The following is a 25,644-nucleotide window of genomic DNA, read 5'->3' as shown; positions in this document are numbered from 1 at the left end:
TGCACTGATTTGGGACATTCCACATTTCTCAGATAGGAGTAAGATACTTGATATACTTCTCAGCAGTGCAGTTTCAATTCACTACTGGTGAAGATTAAATGAATCTAAGATGTTAGCACAACAAAGTAGGAGCTGTGGCTGCAACTGAACTATTCTTATGGAGGCCAAATATTTGTGTTTCTGGTCTGTAGTTAGATAATAGGTGTCTTGCCCCTATCAGGGGTCTAGGTTTAATTCAAATTCTGATTAAGTTCCTTTACCTAATGAGAAAAGTATAGACTTAACTGATTAACATTCAAGTCTCATGCAAGAATGTTAAAGTTAATAATGCAAAAGGAAAGCACACACCCTAAATTCTCCAGTTCAAGTGCAAGTCTTGCAGTTATTTTTTTTTAAAAACATGGAAATGGAACATATTTGCTCTACAGTCACTGAAACACACATGGGACCTCACAATGACATTTTTAAGAGTAGAACCAGGCCGTAAAAATATTTGAATATTCTTTCCATCTCCAAAACTTGGGTTGAAAAATTCTGTGCCAAAGCCAAAAGGGATTGTGAGACAGTGCACACAGCTTGGAGGGGTGCATTGTTTGCCTTCAGTGTGGCAAAACTGAAGAAAATTTGAGATTCAGCCTCTAACTTCAACATCCACTCAAAGTGCAGCAGCAGTCAAAAAAGCGAACAGAAGGTTGGAAACCGTTAAGAAAAGGATAGATAAGACGACAGAAAATAGCATATTGCCTGTATATAAATCCATGGTACGCCCACATCTTGAAAACTGTGCGCAGATGTGGTCGCTCCATCTCAAAAATGGTATATTGGATTTGGAAAAGGTTCAGAAAAGGGCAACAAAAATGCTTAGGAGTATGGAACAGCTGCTGTACGAGGAGAGATAAATAAGACTGGGACTTTTCTGCTTGTAAAACAGATGACTAAGGTTTCAGAGTAGCAGCCGTGTTAGTCTGTATCCGCAAAAAGAACAGGAGTACTTGTGGCATCTTAGAGACTGAGGGGGGATATGATAGAGGTCTATAAAATCATGACTGGTGTGGAGAAAGTAAATAAGAAGTGTTATTTACTCCTTCTCATAACACAAGAACTAGGGGCCACCAAACAAAAAATTAATAGGCAGCAGGTTTAAAACAAAAAAAGGAAGTATTTTTAAACACACAACACACAGTCCACCTGTGGAACTCCTTGCCAGAGGATGTTGTGAAGTCCACGACTATAACGGTTCAACAACGAACTAGATAAATTCATGGAGAATAGGTCCATCAATGGCTGTTAGCCAGGATAGGCAGGGATGGTGTCCCTAGCCTCTATTTGCCAGAAGCTGGGAATGGGCAACAGGGGATGAATCACTTGATTACCCGTTCTGTTCATTCCCTCTGGGGCACCTGGCATTGGCCACTGTCAGAAGACAGGATACTTGGCTAGATGGACCTCTGGTCTGACCCAGTATGGCTGTTCTTATATTCTTATGTTGTGGTTCATATGCAGTAACACTATTCCTATTTCACAGAAACATGTTTATTCCCTAAAAGCAATATAAAAATCTAAACAAAAAAATCTCCTTCCAAAGTGTCAAACCCTCATACTGGGGCTAAAGAGTTGAGACCCAACTGCGGCATGGAGCTCAAAATTTCATATAAGATTCTCATTTCAAGGCAGATGCAATTAACCTAGTAAACCTTAGTGTAGCTTCAAGGCTCCTTTATGGTAATGGGACTTTAACTTTGTTTATCTTAACTGCACCTAATGACTCATCCTCCCCTTATTTACTTTAGTCATTGTGAAACATGGTGAAAAATGAAAAGGAGTACTTGTGGTACCTTAGAGACTAACAAATTTATTAGAGCATAAGCTTTGGTGAGCTACAGCTCACTTCATCAGATGCAGTAAAGTGAGCTGTAGCTCACCAAAGCTTATGCTCTAATAAATTTGTTAGTCTCTAAGGTGCTACAAGTACTCCTTTTCTTTTTACGGATACAGACTAACACGGCTGCTACTCTGAAACCTGTCATGGTAAAAAATAAAAGTGACATTTCAATATGCATTTTTTTTTCTAAACCTTTTCAGTCCTCCAGCTTGAAATTTGATAAAAAGTTTCACTGTTGGATTCACACTACTTCCAATTTTTTGAAGGATTTATTTTATTTTTTAATCACATGGATGATTGTGCCAACAGCTTGGTGCCCCTTGTCAAAAAAAAAATAGGTCACTTATTTTTCACAATCTAATAGAAACTTGCTGTTGGGAAGACATTCCCCACAGAACATCAGAACTAAAACTGCAGAGTAAACCTATGACCCAAAACAATTTCAGACTTCTGGTCTACTTCACTACAGCAGATTTGCCTGTAAGCAAGGTCCACTATACTTATGGAAAGTTTAAAAAAAAAGTTTGGCTTCAACACAAAAAACGCATTTAACAATGTATTGAGGTTAACAGACTAAGTTACTTCTAGATTTAAAATCAAATGATTGTGTCCCAATGCAGTTACAAAAATCATACAAAGTACCCAGATGCTGCATAAGATTTCAGAGGAATTCTTATTCTCTGACATTATTAAAAACTGCAACTCTGTAACAAAACTGCTGCAACTGCTATAACAGGAGAAAGATGCAACCTTGATGCTCTAGTACTATACCTAAAAATAAAGGAAGGCTGTCCCCAGTTACCCCCTTTGCTAAAATGCAGTCAAATACTTTAGCTTGATAGCTAGTCTCAGAGCTGGCATTTTCAGGGATTTGATCCATTTCAAATAAGGCAATGAGCTTATCCCTTGATTAAATACATAGCATAATCCACCAAAATCTTGTTAGCTGAGAAGCAAGTCAATCGTCTTGCTAGTCATAGGTGGTGTTTTATTTTGCTGCCAGGAAAGCACTGAAGCCATCTTACTACTTGAAACTACACCTGAGAAAGTCACCTGCATATTACTGCAAAGGAGGAAGTGCTGAGCAAACAATTCTGAACAGAGGTTTCAACGTTTACTGAAACACCACAATTCAGTGCATCTGCTCCAAGGAGGTTTAGATTGATTCAAGGCACTGGAGATTGTGGATGAAGTGAGCTGTAGCTCACGAAAGCTCATGCTCAAATAAATTGGTTAGTCTCTAAGGTGCCACAAGTACTCCTTTTCTTTTTGCGAATACAGACTAACATGGCTGTTACTCTGAAACCTGGATTTCTTTTATAATCCTACAAAATGTGATCTATGTCTGCAAGAGACAGCAGTCAACGAAAAGATTCAGATTCATCTCAGCACAGGCAACATAGATTGCCTATAGACTACTTCCTTCAGTGACCGGGGTCTCAATGGCTCTTTGGTGTCTCTTAGCTTGGTCAGCATTAGGGATTCCACTGTTTACCTCTTAGTTAGGATTTCCAACCGCTTCACTGAATACAATGCGGGGCAAAGGGGGACCACAATTTTATTGATAAAGAATGGGATTTTTATGGGCATGTAACTTTCAGCCTGATACTGTTCTCTTTCCAAGGAGAAACTAATCAATACAGAAAGCAGCTCGTATTTAATAGAGAGGAAAACTGAAAGCAAAAATTATGCATTTTTAAGATCATCATCAGTAAGGCCTGTTCTCCATGTAAAAGCTGTACTGGTAAAACTATGTTGGTTAGTGGCGTGATTTTTTTTAATCAAAATGGTCATATCACTAAAAGCCCTGGTATGGACACAGTTGAACCAGTATAAAGGTGCTTTATACCAGTGCAACATTCCCCTTCCTGTACATAAATAGCTATGATGTGTAAAACATCTTCATCCCAAGGACTGTGTTCACACTAGGAGAAGTGTACGGCTGTCTTGGTACAGTTAAAGCAGTTCAGCTTTCTAGTGTGGACAATGCCTAAGTCTTTCTCTTCTACCGCATTTACCAGAAACCCCAGGGATGCTGGTGTGCAAGCAGAGTTAGCTGACTCTTAGCTCCTCTTCCATGTTGTGAGGTGCATACAGGCTGAGGAGCAGGGAGACAGTCCACTCTGGGGATTCCAACTTCAGTCACGGACATTAAATAAATGATAAAACACAAACTCATAAAAGTCTGTTTAAGCAATCTGACTAAAATCCCTCTCCCTCTCAGTTGCTTACCCTTCATTTCTTTGGCTCTTGTGAGGTCATCCTTTCAACAGTGCACCAGTTAGGGTCTTCCAAACTGGACAAGATGGGTTTCTACTGGTAAAAATAATCACGAATTCTCTCTTTTTAAGCTTCTAAAGAAATAAGGCACAAACCCTCTTTTTCCCCCTTGCAGGTCACTTAACATGTTTTTAGCATCTCTGTCCTTACAGTACCATTCTACTCTGAAGAGAGCTCCATGCTTCAGTAATTTCTGCAGCAATGAACTCAATGAACTCAGTTACCTTCAAGAACCAAGCTGGGGTCTTTTCTTCTCACTCTTCACCAGCAAAAGTTCTGCAGGCCAAATTATGTCCTCTCTATCTGTCACGTAAAGCTAATATCTTCATTGGGGCTGCACAAGTTGTAATCGAGTGGAAATTAACAACCAACTCTATTGATCATGCATAAGAAGGGGCAAAATCCAGTTCACTGACAGTTGTGTTGGCTCAGAAGAACTAGCAGAAATAATAAAAAGATGACTCAACAATGTTGTACTAAGTCAGCAGATAATGTATTGACGCATGCATCAGTACCTAACAGATCTGTTGACAAAGGTACAAATTTGTTTATAAATTAAAGTCTGAAAGTAGCTAAACAGGCACATAGAGAATTAAATACTTTCAAAATAAGCACAGTATTTTTTGAGGCCTCAGATAAATGAAGTGTAAGTTTCCCATTCAAAAGAAGGCTCTATTCTCAGAACAGGCCTATTTAAAAGGAAATTGCTTTGGCACCAAAATGTTGTATATAAGGCATCTGTTCTCAGCCCTCAGTCTCCACTACAGAGTTTGCAAGCTGCCTTATGTCAACCTAACTCTAAGGCCTGGTCGACACGACAAATCGATCTAAGATACGTAACTTCAGCTACATGAATAACGTAGCTGAAGTTGATGTACTTAGATTTACTCACCATGGTGTCTTCACCGCAGTGAGTCGACTGCTGCCGCTCCCCTGTCAACTCCGCCTGCGCCTCTCACCGAGGTGGAGTACCACAGTCGATGGGAGAGCGCTCGGGGGGTCGATTGCTGCCTGCCGATCCGGTGGGTGGTAGTATAGACATACCCTAAGTGTCTACACTAAAATGCAGCTCTCATCGATGTAACTCGCCCACTACCGTTACTTAACTCCCCTCCACGAGAGGCATAGTGCTTAAGTCAACGTAGTTAGGTCAATGCAATGTCAGTGTAGACACTGCATTGCTTACATTGACTGTTGTTGCCTTTCAGAAGCCATCCCACAATGCCCCAAACTGACAGTTAAATTGATGCAAGCACTCCTGGTGAGGACATGAACAGTTGACACATGGAGCGTAGCGTGGACATGCAAAGCAAGTTTAATTACTGTGGTAGCTGTAAGTCAAAGTTACTTAGGTCGACTTAATTTTGTAGTGTAGACTTGCCCTCAGGAATGTAACTGCATGCTAGGTATTTTTGCAGTGAAGTGTTTTGAATGGAAGACACACTTTAAAGTCTGAGGTACTTTGAAATCCGAGGTCCTGAAGAGTCATACTCCTCCCTGCTTCTCAAATAGTTTTCCAAGTGTAAATATTGCAGCTACATAAATACTGCTCCCACGCTGCAGTAACCACACCCAGTTAACCTGAGTCTAATCATGTGAGCTGGGAAATGGAAATAAATCCAAGCTTCTATGCAGCATTATCAGTACTGATGCTGGTTAATGCTGTCAGCCAGACACTGACAGCTACTGAAAGGATTTAAATTTATTTAACAAAACTTAGTATATTATGTGGGTTTTGTTATCTCAATGACCTTGAAGAGCCCAGAAACTGACAAACAATCCTGCAGATAGGCGTAAAGATAAACTTCAAAGGACAATTTTAAAACAAAGAAGGAGACAACTTGTATCTTTTAATCAGATACACCATAGCGGTTCTTCTTGAATACACTCGCCTACACAGTATGCAGGGCTCTCTAACCATCCGCTGGTGAGACAGCAATGTTCCTTCGGCATTTGTATCTCCAGCTGGAGTATCTAGAGAAGGGCTTCCTGCAGACTAACCCTGCATGATAAATGACTGCACTTCAGCACTGCAGAGGGATTTCACTGCTTTGGAGACTGCTGCTATAACAGACTTCTCTGACTCAGTAGCTGAAAGGCACGCTGGGAAGGAAGCACCAAAAAAAGAAAAAAAGTCATGCATTATTAATACTGACTCTGGCAGCAAGGCGTGAGTTGGAAAAACACTGAAGAAAACATATGACTGCAGAACAAGACGACAAAGCTACATCCATTTAAGCATTTCACACCATCCTGTTTATATTTCCCATTCGGAATGTGGCTATATATTAGATACTTCAGTCTGGAGTCACACCCCCAGGGGAAAGGGACACATACTTATATCACCCAGCTTTTAGAGTTTCTGTCACAGTGCCTCTGATCAGCAGGTGACTGCACCTTTGCTGCGAGGGACCGTAGTACTTTATTTCCCCTAGATTATCTGGCTCAGCCTCGAAACTGAAAACACAGGAGTTGGCACTGGGTATGGCCCACTCCTTACATGTGGAGTCATGCTGCTTTGATTTGGGCTTTTCCCATTTTGATTTATGTCTGTTTTGACTATTTTAACTGCATTATGTGTCAGCATGGGGCACCATACAGTTATTTTCCTTAATTTGCCTTCTATTCCACTACTAAATCCCCTTCCAGGCTCATGACCCCCAGCTCTCCCTCCCAATCCTGCCCAAGAAGCCCATTATGTCATGAGCTTGAAGCACTGCTTTAGCCACACTGCAGACAGCTCTGTTTTGAACACTGACTAGTTTTATATACGGAGTAGTAGACAGTTTATAGAAAAAAAATCACATTTTCTTCTTCAAGGTCACACATTTCAGAGTAGCAGCTGTTTAGTCTGTATCCGTAAAAAGAAAAGGAGTACTTGTGGCACCTTAGAGACTAACAAATTTGAGCATAAGCTTTCGTGAGCTACAGCTCACTTCACCGGATGCTATGCAACATATGCAAGACTGCCACTGAAAACTACAGGAACTTGTGGAAGAAATAATGCAGGTCAGCCCCAAATTTAGCATTGGCAATAAAATATTAGACAAAAATACCAGAAAGTTGGTTTGTTATTGGCCAGTTCAATACCCTCAGCTGTGGAAGAAAAAATATCAAACAAACAAAAAACCACCATTCTCTCCAGATCCTAAAAATCCACAGGCATGTCGTCACAATAGATGGCAGATTATCAAAATTACCAAAGAGATGAGCAAAATACATCATCTGTACATTATTCATATGCAAGAGGATGATAATATCAGCCAAAAGGCCCTAATGAAATAGCAGGTGCTGAAATACATACAGGTGCTCCCCTCACACACAGGGTGCATAAGCAGGACACAATAACCACTTGACTACCCAGTGACTGCAGTTAGGGTTTTTATTGTTTTTGTTCTTCTATAGGTCTTGTACCTTTTTCCTAACTGCTGTGTGTTAACACACACACTTTTCTTGCTTCACCCTACACCTAGACATTTAGCATGACAGGTGTTGACACACAGCAACACTACAGCAGGTTAGCACAAGAAGCAGTGAAGACAACTAATTCAATGCGGATACAAAGTTGTCACTGCAATGTCTATGTAAGCCACTGAGTCTTCCTAATTTTCATAGGGGCCCAAAAATCTCTTCTTGTAAGGAAAGAAATTCAGCTGCCTATTGACAGATTTAAACATTCAACAGAAGGGTCAAGAACATACTGTGGGGATGGCTACACTGTAATTAGACACTTGCGGATGGTCTGTGCCAGCTGACTCGGGCTCATGGAGTTTGGAGTAAAGAGCTGTTTAATTGCGGTGTTGGCGTTTGGGCTCAGGCTCTCTCAACCCACCCACCTCACAGAGTCCCTAAACTCAGCTGGCATGGGCCAGTCAGTTTTTTACTTGTAGTGTAGACATATCCTAAGCTACAAAGCCATGACACTGGCAACAGCAAACAGATGGGGGTGTAATGCAACACCAGTATCCCCCCAAAATCTGTTTCAGTAGCACATGATAAATTATACTTGTATACTAGGGGCTCCGTAATCCAAATCACAACTGCTCAACTACTTGCCAGGAAGTTCCCCACCCACATAAAGAAAGAGCCACACTTCAAGACCTTTGTACATACACAATCTGCACCTGAAGAAGGAAGAATAGTCCTCCCAGAAGAGGCATTTATTATGTAGTTTGGAATCACAATCTCCAGAGAGTAATTCAGTATAAAATTTTCAGTCATCCTAAAATTGTCCCGTAGCTTTCATTCCATTGAATTGTTTGGTAATTTAGGCCTTTGTTTTTAGAGGATGTTTACAAATTCCTATAATTTGTATTTTTTAAAATTTCAATCAAAATAGATCAATTTAATCATTCCCCAGCACTGTTTTCAGCTCAGAAATTAACAGATTTACACAGCTAGTAGCTAACAAAAAATCCAGAGAAAACCACTCTGTGCAAGCAAGTAGGGAACAAAAGTGACCTCCACAAACTTCAATAAGCAAGTCAAAAAAGGGGTGAAAAGTGAGAACAGTTTAGCACAACATACAAAATATCTCAAACTCCCCATCACTACAATTGGAACACACTGATTTCACAGACCTGGGAATGTTGGGGAACTTGTAACTTGACACAGATTGTGATGAGCAAAATGTAGATTTGGTCAGTCCAAGCAATAGTGTTTTGAAAGTTACGCAGATGCCCTGCTGGCCTCCAACCTGTTCCCTTCCAAAAGGCTAGCTGGGGAAGCTGACATTCCTCTGACTCAATAAGCTTTAACATGAGCTTGGAGTTGTAGACCAAGGAGATGCAAGCAGATAGCTATTTAAACATGGTTTTCTTGGAGACTGCTTGACCTACTGCACTAGTATCAAATTACTCAAGAGCTGGATGGATGTTCTCAGATCTTTAATCCTCTCCAGATGAAAAAAAGTTAAGGTTTTTTTAGAAGCTGTTTTTGTGGATGGGCATGCAGGTGCAGCAAAAGCTTAGCAGGATGATTTATTAAGGTGGAATTCTGACACCACCTTTGGAAGGCCTGCAGGAGTCCATAGCAACACCTTAGGCTTATGATGTGTACTGCAGCATCACCCAAATCCTGAAACCTAAAGTATGTGCACCATGCATACTGAAGCTGCTGCCATGAAGCAAAAATCTAGAGAACAGCGTTTCAGAGTGATTCTAAAGGTGGCTCTCTCAGCTTTGAAAGGATCAGGTTAAACTTCCCCAACTGTAGGCTGCCTAATGGAAGGTTTTAAAGCACAGCAAGACCCTCATGAACCTGATTACCACTTCCACAATGCTCAGAGATCCAACACTACACAAATTAACTCAAGGAAATAACATAATCCTGACAGGCTGCAGCTAAGGACAGATCTTTAACATCCACACATCCTCAGCTTAAGTGCCATTGGAAAAAGGGCACATCAGTTCCAGGCAGCTTATCTACCTCAGAAAGATGAAACACTAAGATAATCATGGCAAGATTTGACTCCTATTTCACAAAGATTGTAGGTGTTTTTAGACAGACTTAGACCTCTAAGACACATCCCACCAGGGGATTGGCACATGTGTTTTCAGCTTAAATTTAAATGACCACAAAAAGAAAAAACTGGAAATTCTCCACTACAACTGAAGTTAGGCCACAGTCTCTCTGCCTTTTGAATGCTATGCAGTAACTACACACTCCAGAGGCATTTCCTATGGGGACTGATTACATGTACAATCCTTTCATTGCTTCTGGGACTATTCCAGTAACAGATTATGATGCATATGTGTATCTCCAGGGATACCTTGGTTGGGAAGTTACATCACACTTAAATTATTATTTGCATTATCATAGTGTCTAAGAGCCCATGTAAATAACCAGAATCCCATTATGCTAGGCACTAGAAAACAGACCAAAAAGACAGACCCAAAAGCTAGCAGGGGCAGACTGTTTTTACCTACAAAATAAAACAATTCGAGAAAGATCCAGGAATCCTATAATTTCTTGGAACTATAGCTTTCATGTAAAGTGTGCTAGTTCAACAAGTCCAAAAAAGGAACCATATAGACAACGTCACCATCTTGACCCCAGTCAGAACTTGTGGAGTTTATTCTCCACTCTACCATACGTGCTCTTGGTAAACTCAATTTATCTTTTTGTGTTTCAAAAGCCTACTGTAAAAATAAAGATAAGTTTCAGGATGTCTCTAAGGAAGGAATTACTTTACCATTCATGCATCCGATGAAGTGATCTGTAGCTCACGAAAGCTTATGCTCAAATAAGTTGGTTAGTCTCTAAGGTGCCATAAGTCCTCCTTTTCTTTTTGCGAATACAGACTAACACGGCTGCTACTCTGAAATTTACCATTCATAAAATACTTTGAGCTCTTTATATGGAAGATGTTCAAGTATTATCACCACACAAATGCTTCACTGTTCAAAATATACTAGCCAGATGGAAAACCTGGTACAGAGACATCTCTCTTTCCAAGGAGCTCAGTCTAATCAGGAAGTTAGTTCTACACAGTGGCCTTTTATGAGTAAAATTGTTCAGTGACAATTATTTTTATCTTGCCCTTAGCAACCCTATTCTTCTATCAGAATACCTGTGTAAGCACTGTGCTTGGAGGAATAATCCATAAGAGATTCCATAAAACATCCGCTGGATCAAAATGCACATAAATGTGTTACTATTGACACGTGTGGCCTTCCCACCTCAAAAATCGCACCCACTCACTTCCATTCAGCAACTGACACCCTCAGCAATTTCAGACTGCTTAGCTCTTAAAGATTCATGCTGTGTTTGGAAGTTAAACTTTGCCTACATTACAGCACTGATATGGGAAAAGTTGCAACACACATACAGATCCCTATATATTTTCATCTCCCTTTCCCTTCTGACCTAGTCGCTAGGCAGTGTTTGCTTCAGATGCTGAGTTAATAATAATTAGTCCACCTGAAAAAGACAGACAATGGGCTCAGGAAATAAGTAAGCAGCTGCCAGACCCTTTGTCTCCACAACTGTAGCCCCTGAGTTGTCTGGGACCCTCCAATCAGCTGTTTAGCAACACCTCCAATCAGCTGTGGCTGGTGGGTGCTGAGCACCCACTATTTTTTTTCCCCATGGGAGCTCAAGCCCCGTAGCACCATGGAGTTAGTGCCTATGATCGATCTCCAGAGTTGAACTACTTGTGGTAGGCTGTTCATGGAGGATACAGAAAGTTGATTCCTCAATCCACTAGAGACAAAAACTGGCAGCATTCAGGAAGAAAAGTAATCCATGTTTGTTTAGTTTGGTTGGAGAGTGATTTGGCATGTTGCTAATTGTGAGCAACATTTAATTTCGGCATGTATCCCTGGATGGTATGATGGATTCAACCACTGTTTTGACATCATGACATTTCTTCTGGATTATTCATTCATTTTGCAACTACCAGAGAGCCAAGCACAACCCTACAACTGGTTGGATCGTAGCAATGTTTGTGTCATACAAGGCTTTGCCCACTGCATATTGTTGTGATAAGGTTTTGATCCACTTAACTGATTTACAAGAAAAACCACCAAACAGGAAGTTACTGTGGCTTTCTCTATTAGCCTGCACAAATTCCACCTCATGGAGAGAATACAGCAAAGAACAACATAAGAATGGCCATACTGGGTCAGAGCAATGGTTCATCTAGCCCAGTATTCCGTCTTCCAACAGTGGCCAGTGCCAGATGCTTCAGAGGGAATGAACAGAACAGAGCAATTTATCGAATTATCCATCCTCTGTCCTCCAGTCCCAGCTTCTTCAAGTCAGAGGTTTAGGAACACCCGGAGTATGTGGCTGCACCTCTGACCATCTAGGTTAAAAGTCAATGATGGATCTATCCTCTATGAACTTACCTAATTCTGTTTTGAACCCAGATATACTTTTGGCCTTCACAACATCCCCTGGCAATGAGTTCCAGAGAGTGACTGTGCATTGTGTGAAGTAGTACTTCCTTATGATTGTTTTAATCCTACTGTCTTCATTGGGGGACCCATGGCTCTTGTGTTTTGTGTATGGGGTAAACAACACTTCCTTACTCATTTTCTCTCCACCATTCATGATTGTATAGTCCTTTATCATATCCCCTTTTTGTATCTCTTTTCCAAAATGAACTGTCCCTGCATTGCTAATCTCTCCTCATATGGAAGCAGTTCCATACCCCTAATCATTTTTTTGCCCTTCTGTGTACCTTTTCTAATTTTTTTTTTTTTTTGAGATGGGGCAATCAGAACTGCACACAGTATTCAAGGTATTGGTGTGCCATGGAATTATACAGTGGCATTATATTTTCTGCTTTATCATCTATCCCTTTCCTAATGGTTTCTAACACTTAGTTTTTTTGACTGTCACTGCACATTGAAATTAACTATTCACAATGACTCCAAGATCTCTTTCTTGAGTGATAACAGCTAATTTAGAGCCCATTATTACAGGGTTTTCTGTTTTTGTAGCCCCTCTAATCTCCCTGAGCATTTCACAATCAGTTACCATCCTGATCAGGTCATCGGTAGTATATTCTTACTGCTATACACTTATTATTCAAGAATGGGATTTCTATCCATAGAGATTCTATGGTACAGTTTGATTCATTTAGATTTTTATTATATTTGACTTCTTTCTTACACATATTGTGCCACTCCCATGCCAGCGTGACCTACTCTGTCATCCCCATATATTCTGTACATTGGTATCACACTGTTCACTGATTATCATCATTCCATCAAGTTTCTGTGATGCCTATTATAGCAATATCTTCATTTAATACCACGCTCTCAAGTTCAGCCACCTTAGTATTTAGACTTCTAGCATTTGTATACAAGCACTTATAAAATCTGTCAATATTTAGTTGTCTATAATGAATATCTATTTTTAAACTGTTTAAACCTACAATACTGAGCACCCAACTAAATAACTAAAACCAGCAATCCCAGTCAGATAACACTGTTCAACATAACAGATACCTAACAGGCATATAAAAAACAGTAACTTACATTTTTACTGAGAATGGTATCCAAACATGCAAGTCTTTAGCCTTGCCAAAAAGAATGCTCTCAACTAATGCACGTTAAGAGAGAGAGCGAGCTGTAGCCCTGACATCCTCTGTCACTTGGGTATTAGACACTGAGTGCAGAAGTAATGCTTGTAATAACTGTGTGTAAATATGGCTGTAGTGTAGACAATTCTCAGACCACATAGTAAGAGATGGCTGAAGTGGGTCTCCTTAGTTGCATGTTCCTTTAAGAGCAGAGAATCTTTAGTCCTAAAATTAATCTCTGAGACAAAAAGCTAACAGGATTATTCATCATGTTTATTGTCAGTCTTATGCCATGCTTAACACAGTAGATCTGTTAACTCTAATTCTACCACTGAGCAGCGCGCTTAGGTAAACCAAACATTTAAAACTACTCAAGCATTCTAAGAGTTTTATACTGTTGCCCATTACAGTAACATCTGGCAATAGTAAGATCCCCCGTGGAGTTCATGGAAATCTAGCTCTGTTCCTTTATCAGGTTATAAAAACTGTTTGGGGTACACTGCTTTTGGTTTGATTTGCTCGGGGTCTTATTTATTTTAACTCTTTTCAGAGAGGCAGGTAGTGATCAATGATACCTTCTGGGAGTCAGCTAATCAGGATCTACATTTGTGACCATGGCGAATCAGAAGAATAAACTAACACAAAATTACTGACTGAGTGGCAGATGCCCATGGGGCAAAGGATGCTCAAGCGTTGCTTGTGTCTCCATTACTTATTTTGCCTCATATATATTTCCTGGAGATTGTTTCTCACTTGGAGGGAAAAAAAATCACTGATGTCTGAGGCCCTTCCCTCTGCAATCCCTTTCTCTCTGCTGCAGTAATTCTGGTATTCTTCTTTCACACCTTCACTTATCTCTGAAGGGGCTGAACCTGACCAGCTCTCTGTTGGACTGCCCACCTTACTGTCTTCCATTGTGAAACAGAGCTCAAGTTACAATCCACCTTTTCCACATTGCCCACTGCTAATAGCTCTTGAACTGTTTCCAATGTCAATGCATACCATCACTACCCTCCAAGTCTTCTCAGCTATGCCCAGCTTCCCTCACCACCTTATGATAACATTTCCACCACTAACTGCTAAGCATTTGAGATTTGTCAAAATGATACATTACACAATTAAGCTGTATCAAATCACATTTGACAACAATAAGTGAGACATTTTACAGGGAAGGAAAACAGGTTAAGAGCAATATGTAGAATGACACATTAGTAGCAGTTGTGTCATTTTAGATTCCCTTTTATTGCACTGCTGTTTATTGAGAGAAAATGTCTAAGCACTGGGGAGAGAAGAGAAGATGCATTCAAGAATTTTGCTACCATGCCAAAACCAAGTTCCTTGTTATTTTACCATAACCAGAGTCCCCACTGATGAGTTTGGAACAGGCATCCATTATCCACTAACAATTTGGGGAAGTAAAACCAAAGTGAATTACAACTCTACTAGACAGAAAGGGCTTTTTTTACCCAATGATTTAGCTTCTCTGCATTTCCAGGTTCAGCCAAATGAGACTCCCAATGCAAGCCCAGGTTTAAAGAAAAAACCTCCTGTCAAAGGTAGAATCTGAAGAAAAACACTTCTGGAATACAGAAGGCACTCCACAATTCCGCTGTGAAGGCCTCCATTTCCTAAGTATTAAAGTCAACGTAGCAACAATCCTGAAAGAGAACCAAAAACAAGTTGCTGGAGATTCCTAAGTGAAAATGGTCAAAATGAACAGTAACTGACTCCATAATCAATTTGCGACAGCACAGCTGTTATTTTGAACTGAGATAGAAAGTTGGATGTTACTCCCTAATTCCTGTTTCAAAATTGCATTTGCAAGAGAGGACTACATTTTTAGGAGAGCTAAACTAGCCACTATGACTATAGCATAAAAACCACACAGATTTCTACAGCAATGGCTCAACAAGCTACCAAAAATGTGATAGTTAAGGAACGCCCAGGGCAATATAGATTAAAACTTAAAATGAAATGGTTTAGCTCAAACTAAAGCTATGTGCTTCTGAGTTGTTTCTGTGTAGATTTACAACTCCCTCCTTCAGTGTTGGCTTCTGTGTATGTATGCAATTTATGCAAATTCACTTCTGGGCATGTGTCCTTGTGAAACTGTGCACTATTCTTAATTGGAGGACGCAAGCATAGACTTGGAAACAAAGCAGGAAAACCCTATTTTCAGAACTTTGGGAACAGACTGAAGGACATGGATGAGTGGTTCTTTTGTTTATTGCACAGTTAAAGCCAGTGCAGTTGCATTTTGTGATTTAAACCACATTTGCTTTATGGCCCTTACTGAAGTTATCAGCAAGACACTGAAATAAGACATGTTCTAAGAAAGTAACCAAAAACGTCCTATGATTCTCAATAGCATCCCTTTAACCCAGTGGTCCCCAACGCAGTGCCCGTGGGTGCCATGGTGCCCACCGGGGCATTTATGTGCGCCCACCTACTGACAAGGGAGCGTGGCCGCCGGACAACCCGCCGCCGAAACGCCACCAAGAAGTGTTGCCACCGAAATGCCGCTGCTTCTCGGCGGCGGCGCTTCTTGATGATGCCGCTTCTTGGGGGCATTTCGGCGGCTGGTTGTCCAGTGCCTGCCACACTCTTCTGGGAACATGAATATGCTATCACAACAGAAAGGTTGGGGACCACTGCTTTAACCTATTTGTTGCCCTGAGTAGTTTTACCATAAGTCAATAAAAACAGACTGCTGTTTCAGTAAGGAGCCCAGATATGAAATGGCAGCTCTTTGGGCCTTTGAAACTCTGTCTTTAACAACCAATCCATGTTAAGAGTGCCACTCAGTTTACCATGAGGCATAATGCACAATGGCAATTAATGGTTGTGTGATAGTCTCTCTAATAACCCTTTCCAAACCAGAAACAAGACAGTGAAATCAGGAAGCGCTGAACAACATAAAAATTCACAGGCTTGTTGGGATCAGAGGGAAACCCACTGCATTTATGCAATCAGCAGAAGTAAATAGTTCTTACGTGGGCCAGGAAGGCAGATTTTATTTCAACACGTGTGCTCACGCACAGAGGAGTATTTTGTTCAAGTACCAAGGAGAATTAGAGGTTGGGTGTGTTTACATTCATTCTTTCACTCTGTGCAGGCTCTAGCTTGCAGGATGCTAAGGAGAGTAGACAGTTTCACGAGCAAGGATGTTTTGTCAAAAACAAGAAAGGGTGGGGCTACCTATGGTTCAGAGAAGAAAAACGGGGTCAAACCCAAATCCCAAGAACTTCAGGTTCCCTATGGATACCTGACAAGTTTGGCTGTTTCCTACAGGATTTGACCTTTAATTTCCCTAGGCTTTGCCTACAATATCGGCTTGAAGTTCTTTTAAGGATTTCCCACTATTACAGCAAAACTGTACGTGCTAGCCAAGCTGTCAGCATTTAAATCACATTCATAGATTCCAAGGTCAGAAAGGACCATTGTGATAATCTAGTATGACCTCCTGTATAACACAGGTCATAGAACTTCCCCAAAATAATTCCTAGATCATCCCTTTTAGAAAAACATCCAACCCTGATTTAAAAAATTCACTGATAGAGAAATCCAGCACGACCCTTCATCAATTGCTGCAATGGTTAATTACACTTGCTGTTCCAAATTTACACTTTACTTCCAGGCTGAATTTGCCTGGCTTCAACTTCTTGCCACTGGATCACATTATACGTTTATCTGCTAGACCAGAGGTGGGCAAACTACAGCCCGCAGGACTGTCCTGCCCAACCCCTGCGCTCCTGACCCCTCTCCCCCGCAGCGCTTGGCGGCGGGGCTGCAGAGCACCGGGTCAGGCCGGGCTCTGTGCTGCGCGGCTGCCTGTCCTGGTGCAGCCGCGCTGCCAGCCACCGGTGCTCCAGGCAGCACGGTAACAGGGCAAGGGGAGTTGGATAGAGGGCAGGGGAGTTTGGAGGGTGGTCAGGGGTGTGGATAGGGGTTGGGGCGGTCAGGGGATAGGGAACGGGGGGGGGGGGGCCGTCGTCCTGGGGGGAGGGCAGTTAGGGGCAGGACGCAGTTAGGGGCGAGGGGTCCAGGGCAGTCAGGAAGGAGTGGGGGTTGGATGGGGCAACAGGGGGTAGTTAGGGGTGGGGAGTCCGGGGGCAGTCAAAAGACCGAGAGCGGGGGTGTGTGTGGATGGGGCGGGGGTCCCCGGGGGGGCCATCGGGGGCAAGAAGTGGGTGGGGGGTCGGATACGGGGCGGGGGCTGGGCCATGCCTGGCTGTTTGGGGAGGCACAGCCACCCCTAACCAGCTCTCCATTCAATTTCAGAAACCAGATGTGGCCCTCAGGGCCACAAAGTTTGCCCACCCCTGTGCTAAACTGAAGAGCCCAGTATCAAATATTTGTTCCCCCATGTCATCAGGCTGTAATCAAGTCACCCTTTAACCTTCTCTTTGTTAAGCTAAATAGATTGAGTTCCTCGAGTCTATCACTATAGACAACCATGGTTGTGTAGATCTGTTCAGAGAGGGGTTAGACACTGCCTAAAATGGTGGCAGTCACTTGAAATTCACTCCCACAATTACTCCCATTGGTTGAGCTGTACCAGTGAGATATTTCCAAAACAGCTTAAGGAAAGGATAATGCTAAAGACAGTTATCTAGCTCTTCTGGTTGTGATGGAAACTGTCAATGTGCAAACACACCAACAAGCTTAAATAGCACCAAAGAAGTGTGACTTGTCCTATTAATTCAGGAGAATGTCAATGAACATGCCAACTGAAGCCTTGTCTGCTCTAGGCCCAGGGAAATTTTACAAGCAATAGTTTATTCTAGGGCTGTCAATTAACTGCAGTTAACTCAAGCAATTAATGCAAAACAAATTAATCGTGACTTTTTAAAAATCTAGTTAATCACAGTTTTAATTGCACTGTTAAACAATACAGAATACCAATTTAAATTATATATATTTTTGGATGTTTTTCTAAATTTTCAAATATTTTGATTTCAATTACAACACAGAATATAAAGTGTACAGTGCTCCCTTAATATTTTTTATTACAAATATTTGCACTTTAAAAAACAAAATTAGTGTTTTTAAATTCACCTCATACAAGTACTGTAGTGAAATCTCTTTATTGTGAAAGTGCAACTTACAAATGTAGAATTTTTTTGTTACATAACTGCACTCAAAAACAAAACAATGTAAAACTTTACAGCCTACAAGTCCACGCAGTCCTACTTCTTGTTCAGCCTATCACTCAGAGAAACAAGTTTGTTTACATTTACAGGAGACACTCCTGTCCCTTCTTATTTACAATGTCACTTGCAAGGGAGAACAGATGTTCACACGGCAAGTTGCAAGGTATTTACATGCCAGATATGTTAAACATTTGTATGCCCCTTCATGCTTTGACTTATAGCTTGCACTCTGTTTTACAGTGCAAATATTTGTAATAAAAATATGAAGTGAGCACTGTACACTTTGTATTCTGTTGTAATTGAAATCAATATTTGAAAGTTTCAAAAATATTCAAAAACATTTATAATAAATTTAAATTGGTATTCTATTATTGTTTAACTGTGTGATTAAAACTGTGATTAATAGCGACTATTTCTTTAATCTCATGATTAACTGTGATTATCTTTAATAGTTGGACAGCCCTAGTTTTTTCACCATCGTCTCAATTAAATCTAATCAGAGCAAATCTAACTGACATTGTACTAGCAGCCCATCTACACCAAGTCCCGCAGTGTGGCTCACACCAGTGCAGCTAAACTAGTGACAATGGTGGACATTTTTCATTAGAATTCTTTAGAGCAGTCAAGGCTAAACGGTGAAATTTTCAACAACTTTATTGCATTAACATATGCACAGCTGTGCACCTAATTTGCATGTATACTGGTGCTAGCTGGAGAATTTGCAGTTTAATCCTGCCCTCCTGCTAGCCATAACATAAACAGAATGTTGGGTGATACCTGTTTAACGGATGGGGGCCAAAACACTGAGATCTTAAGATTCTCTGGCAATTGGAAAAGGTGGACGCCTGAAGAATGGGCACTGAGGGCAGCAACACCCAGAGGGATCCCACGGGAGAGAGTTATAGGAAGCCAAGTAACATGCAAGAAAAGAATATGGTTGGGGATGGAAGAGACGAAGGGTTGGAGAAAGCAGAGAAGTGCACCTCCTGGATCGTGTCTCCTTGCACTGAGGGTGAGAACGGTTCAAATCCTACCAAATTCTCTCAAGTAATTCTTGCATCTCAGACAGTGACTATTTAGTTGCAGGGGAGACAGGATGGGTTTACCTTTATTTCTAAAGCACCCATTCACCTAGTATCCCAGATGCATGAGGGTGATCCCACAAACACTGAGATGTTTCAAGGGGGGGGGGAGGTCACACATTGTCAGAGGTGGGGTCCTCAGCTCATGCTACAGCAAAACAGCAAGAGACTACATTAACAGTTTTATCTTGCTGCCAGGCAGGACTCCCCACCCAGACTAACTGGAGAAGAAAGTCTCAAAACTCTTCCCTGCACACATATGGTGTTGATGACGACACATAAGTGGACTCCCCCATTGTCACTCCAAAAAGGGAGAAAGGGGAAGAGAAGACACCTCAGGAACTTCACTATTTCTGCTGATATTACCTTGAATGTTCTTAGATACTATGGTGATAGGTGACAGAATAAAATCTTAAAATATGGGGGGGAGCACTCAGCTTCTTTGCTGCCGAGATGGGCAAAAAACCTCTCCTACCCAAAAGACTGCTTTCTGGTTTTTGACCCCGGCATTGACAATACTGCCTCCCTCCCCTCACATGGGCTTACATCTCCTATAGAATTAGGCGTATCCTTACCCGTGGTTTTAAAATGTGATCAACTATTAAGTGTTGCTTTAATGTAGGCAAATTGCAGAATTTTGTTGTTTTCCACAAAACTTGGTCCAGTAGCTGAGGATGCTAGTCGTTTATTAGCCTCATCAGTGCCAATGAATTATTCTTTTTGTCTCAAGATTTTGGAATTAATCTAGAACAGTGTTTTTCACACTTTCTAGGTTGGCAGCCCTTTATACAAAGTCCAAGATTTGTGTGGACCCCTCACATTTACTGTACAAGTCAAAAATGTATAAATAATAAGCCTGTACAATTAATCTGTGTGCATGTTTCAAAAGGTTGACAGAAATACTTGATCTTGAAGGGTTAGTGCATGAGGGAGAGGGGAAATAAAATTTTCTTTGCTTTAGATTACAATACAATTTTTAATGCCTTGTGACACCCTCAATTGCCTTTAGTGACCCCCTTGTGAACTTAGGGGAGTGGGGAGCTGATGGGAGGGCTGCCGGTCCACCCTGGTTCCAACCACCCACCAGCTAGCTGCAATGGGCTGCTCTTCCTGCAAGCAGTGGACAAAGCAGGCGGCTGCCAAATGACATTAGAAGGGAGCATTGCACAACTTTAAATGAGCATGTTCCCTAATTGATCAGCAAAGTAAAAACGAAACAACCTTAACTGGGACGACTTTAAGTGAGCAGTTCCTGTACAGTTAATTCTTGTTTTTAAAACTTAACTCTCAGGTTCAAGAAGTGTAAGAGGTTTGCAGTTTTGATCAGTTGAGGCCAGCAGGTCCAGTCAACAACGATGATGCAGGATCAGATCATGAGTTTACATAGTTTTTGTACTGTTTACCTATACTGGCTTAAAACCAGGGTAAACACCCAACCACATCCCTTTCCCCAGGAGAGATGCAGTTATAAGTACCCTTACACTGATGTAGCTAATTCCTGTAAATTTAGGGAAATAAGCTAAAGTAGCATAAGATAACTGCACAGGTATAAATTTATCCACACATAGAATTGTACAGATTTAATTATTTCAGTTACAAAAATCAACCCTGCCCAACTGAAATAGATCAGTACTAAATCTGCACAGACAAGACGACTTAGTTTGTGAGGAGTTAAGAACCCATGACTCTCTTTGAGGTCAAGGGGAATTACTGGTTCTCAGCACCAGAGAAGTGGGCTATTTGGACCTAATCCTGTAAGGCCTTGTACACCTCAGAATTTTCAAAAAAATTTCCTTTGGTGTTTAACAGTGAAAGCACCAGTGTAGACTGGATACTGGTATTTTTACTACTGTCACTCTGAGCAGTAAAGAAGCTCAAGTTCTGTCTACAGCCACTAGCATATAGTTAGTATTGTTGAATTACAAATTGCCAGTGGGGAGATAGCTATAGTGGATGTTAGATCTGAACATTTCTTGCAGTGTTTAGACTGGAACCACTGAATATGCTTCCCTCCACAAATCAAAGCAACTCTAAGGACAGAGTCTTCAGAATTGCAAGGGAAGTTGGAGTGGGCTGAAGATTTGGGGTTTTAAGGTTATGTTGCAATAACAGGTCTCATTAGGAGAAAACTATGGTCCAATGTAAACAGATGGCTGGCACTTCAAACAAAGGAGTTTAGAAAGCACAAGTACTGTATGTGCAACATTGTACACTTAAAATCCTGTTTATAGATGCAGATAGTGAATGTACACACTGAGTAGAACCCAGAAGTCACCCCCTAGAAGTCAGGAGTTTCTCCACTTCCTCTGAAGAAAAGATAATAAAAATGAACCTGGAGTTCTGTCCAAAGAGCAGGGTTGCTCTCTTTTTCCTAGCTGAAAACTGGGAATCCAAGCCTGAACACTCATAATAAACAACCTGGAAACATCTGCAGAAAACATTGATTCATTTCAGAAAAGACAGCAAGAACAAGAGAAACAGAACGCTTCCTTCCCTAAAAGAATCTGCATTCACCAGCCATCTAGAATTTGTGGTCAAGACTGCAGGTTACTCTACTCCTATATTTTTATTCAAATACAGACTACAACAATACAAAATGATACAAAGGTGTATTGGATTAAACGTTCAGCAGATCAGCCCCACCTTTTATATTCTTTAGCTGACTGGCTGAAAGATCTCTTTCAACCTCTCCTGACTGAGGCATCCAACAGGGGCTAGAACTAGGACAGAGACTTCTCCAGGTTCTTCACAGAGTAAGAAAAAACAGACCAAGCTCATTCCTTTGCTAAAGAAAGCCTCAGATAATTCAAATATTGCTACAGTTACAGAATAAAAATGACAGGTTTCAGAGTAGCAGCCGTGTTAGTCTGTATTCGCAAAAAGAAAAGGAGGACTTGTGGCACCTTAGAGACTAACACATTTATTTGAGCATAAGCTTTCGCGAGCTACAGCTCACTTCATCGGATGCATTCAGAATAAAAATGTTTACTACAGTTCCACTTCACTCCCCATTCAGCAGAGCTATTAAGAACTACAGTACAGTTACTTAAGAACTAGAGACACAGCAATCTTAACTTTCCCCAAGCCCTTCCTCATCACTTCAGAGTCTCTCCAAATAAGAGCTAGATAGTACTTCTCTATTGCTTCCACATTGTCATTTTGGAATGTTATAATTTATCAAGGATTGCAGAACTCCCCTCCCTCAGAGCATTAGCTCTAGCTGCCAAGTCAAGAAAGTCATGCTGGTAAATGTGCATACCAAACTTTCAGATAGCACTGCAGATGTCTACAGTGGATACAATACACAGACAGGCCACCATTGCTACCCAAGCCCTGGGTAAGAATAAGGTTGTAGAAAAAGGCAGGAGATTAAAGGATTCTGACAGAACTCAGACAACATTTTGGGTGTACTTTACTCGCCATTGTATTTTGGCGTGTGGCTGCCCATTCCACCATGCATGCATGTGCTGCACTATGGTTGACTAGCAAGAGGGAAGTTTTAACTCCTTAAAGGACAATATACACTTCACACTGAAAAAAAAGGAGTACTTGTGGCACCTTAGAGACTAACAAATTTATTTGAGCATAAGCTTTCGTGAGCTGTAGCTCTGAAACGTCACACTGAGACATTCTAAGAATGAGGAGAAGGTTTCTGTTGGAAGGAGTTTAAATCATTAACGCTTTTTTGATAACGCTTAACTCATTTACAATGAACTCTCCAATAATCAGGAAATTACTGGCTTCAGAATTGAACACATAGCAGGCCATAAATGAGGGCCCGGACTCAACTAGAGTTCAGAAACTGGAACAGAAGCAATGCAGTCTTGGAAAATTGTGTATTTACCAGCCCATCCTTTAGTAAGGTGGATTGATGGTAAGTGAATATATTCTGAATTTTTTCTGAACATTTTCTGAATTCAGAAATATTTGTCCTAGATCAGAGGAAAAGTAGAATTTTGCAAGGCTGGAATAATGCATGACACATACTTCGCATTACAGGTTTTTATATATACACATGGGCTTTTTTTGATTTCCATATTCTGTTACCAAAAAGTTCATGATCTACTTATAAACTAATTCAAGAAATATTTTTAATCACTGAAACCAAACTGCATTTTAACCAAAAAGAAAATAATGGATTAATTATACAAATTTATGTTCATGTGAATCTATGCTCTATTAGGCACCTGAAGTCTCCAAGACTTAATTTACAGCTACTAAATATAATACACATAGGGAACATATCTCCCTCCTTCCGGTTTTCATATTATACCAACAGGACCTAAACGGATCAGTTCTGCATGTTAGAAATAGTGAGCGTTCTAAAGTATGCTGAAGGTGATGAAAATACTAACATTATATAACTAATCTCTATAGCAAGCTTGACCATCAACCCAGGACACTCTCAGAACTGCTAGTTAAGCACGCTGGTTGCATTTCATTTCTAACATGACTTCACGCTGTTCACATTAGAAGGTGCAAACCACACCATGAATTTTCAGTTTCAGATCAACAGTTTGCACTAGACAGTGGAACCAGCTTATGCACAAACAGGATAACTCTAACCCAGTGGTTCACAAACTTTTGTATGGCTGACCCCTTTCACAAAGCAAGCCTCTGAGTGTGGACCTCCCCCCCATAAATTAAAAACAGTTTTTTATATATTTAACACCATTATAAATGTTGGAGACAAAGCAGAGTTTGGGGTGGAGGCTGACAGCTCACGATCCCCCATGTAATAATCTCTCCTGAGGGGTCCCTTGCTCTAACCCAAGAAAACTGCCCAATTCCTTTTCTCAGAAAAGGCTTATCAGGATGTGGTCCAGTCTCTGAAAAAAGAAGTTAACTCTTTCATAAAATATACCTAATATACCATGTACTGGATTAGAAACTAAACTTGTCCAACTAATCAACTGGAGAACATTTGATAACACAGGATTCTTGATTTTTTAAAAACAGTTACCATTTTCATAACTCAGTAGTTAGCAGTAAGACCCTCAGTCACCAGACTGAATTAGTAATGGTCTAATTGCACAGCCTAGGTGCCTCTGAAGCGAATAGCTATTTGGTTGACCGCAGTTTGAAAGGGAAAATGGTGTCATTGCTCATCAGCTTTACAAACTTGCTTCCTCTTCCAATGCTCTCCCCTGCCCCCTGGCACGAGGGACTACACCGGACATAGAGGTTGTGTCATTTTTCTATTTTTGGGGAAAAAAAAAAAAAAACACCCACCCCAAGCTCTCGGGCGTATTACGGAGCATTTCCTGCTCTCCCGGCGTTGTTACCCCATTAGCTAACCCTGGCTAAAACTGTACGAGCAGAAATCACCTGCTTCTGCGGTCTTTCCCTACGACGTCTGGAGACTACGGGGGCAATCCCCGCTCCCGAAGCCGCCTGTTTAGCCGTGTCCCCTACACGCCCCCACCCCCGGAGGCGCCAGGTGCCGGCCAGCCCAGCGCCGGGCGGCCTCGGAACCTGGCCGCAGGAGGAGGAGGGTTCACGGCCTCCGAGGGGGAACGAGCCTCGCTGACCAGCGGCACGGGCCGGGCTCTCTGGAAGTTTCTGGCTGGCGCGGATCCCGCGGGGCTGGCACCGGTTCCGCCCGCCGCTCCCGCCCCCAAGAGCGGGGGAGGGGCGGGGCCATACGCGAACCCCCGGCCCGTCGAGGGGCCGCGCCCGCCCGCCCCGCGGCTGAGGGAGCCGGCGCATCCCCCGGAGCCCCCCGCGGCCTCTCACCGATGCCGGGCGCCACATAGACGAAGTAGAGGAAGGAGGAGGAGAGCGAGAAGAGGAAGAGCAGGGCCACCAGCGAGCGCCGCGGCAGCAGCCGCCAGGCCCCGCGGGCCCCCCGGAGCCACCGCATGGCCCCCGATCCGATCCGCCCGGCCGAGGCCGGGGCCGCTCACAGGCGGGGAGGGGGGGGGGGCTCCGCGCTCTACGGGCGATCCGCCGCGGCCAGCTCCTAGCCCCGCCGCATGAATGAGGAGCCGGCTGCGCTCCCCCCGCGGAACGACCGGCGCGCGGGGCGGGCGGGGCCCGAGGGGAGGAGGCGGAGCAGGGGCCGTCTGCAAACTCCGCTCCGGCTGCACTGCAGAACAGGGACCCGCCGCCAGCTCCCCTCCACCCACTCTGCAGAAGGAAGAGGGACCATCTGCAAAGTCCTTTCTAACTACACTGCAGTACTGGGAACCACTTGCAAACACCCCTTGTTTCATA

The 25,644-nt window shown here is 42.1% G+C and overlaps 1 protein-coding gene across 1 annotated transcript in view; it reads right to left on the bottom strand.

Annotated features, from left to right (window-relative positions):
- Window positions 1-25,301, bottom strand: part of B4GALT5 (beta-1,4-galactosyltransferase 5) — a 64,125-nt gene extending 38,824 nt beyond the window's left edge. The window contains exon 1 of the mRNA XM_074970024.1: window positions 25,165-25,301. Coding sequence (XP_074826125.1) covers window positions 25,165-25,291 — 127 coding nt within the window. The 5' untranslated portion in view covers window positions 25,292-25,301. The remainder of the gene's footprint in view (window positions 1-25,164) is intronic.
- Window positions 25,302-25,644: the final 343 nt, after the last annotated feature.

The sequence above is a fragment of the Natator depressus genome, chromosome 13, assembly GCF_965152275.1.
Source record: "Natator depressus isolate rNatDep1 chromosome 13, rNatDep2.hap1, whole genome shotgun sequence".
NCBI classification, from domain to species: domain Eukaryota; kingdom Metazoa; phylum Chordata; order Testudines; family Cheloniidae; genus Natator; species Natator depressus.
This window is presented reverse-complemented; position numbering and strand designations above follow the sequence as displayed.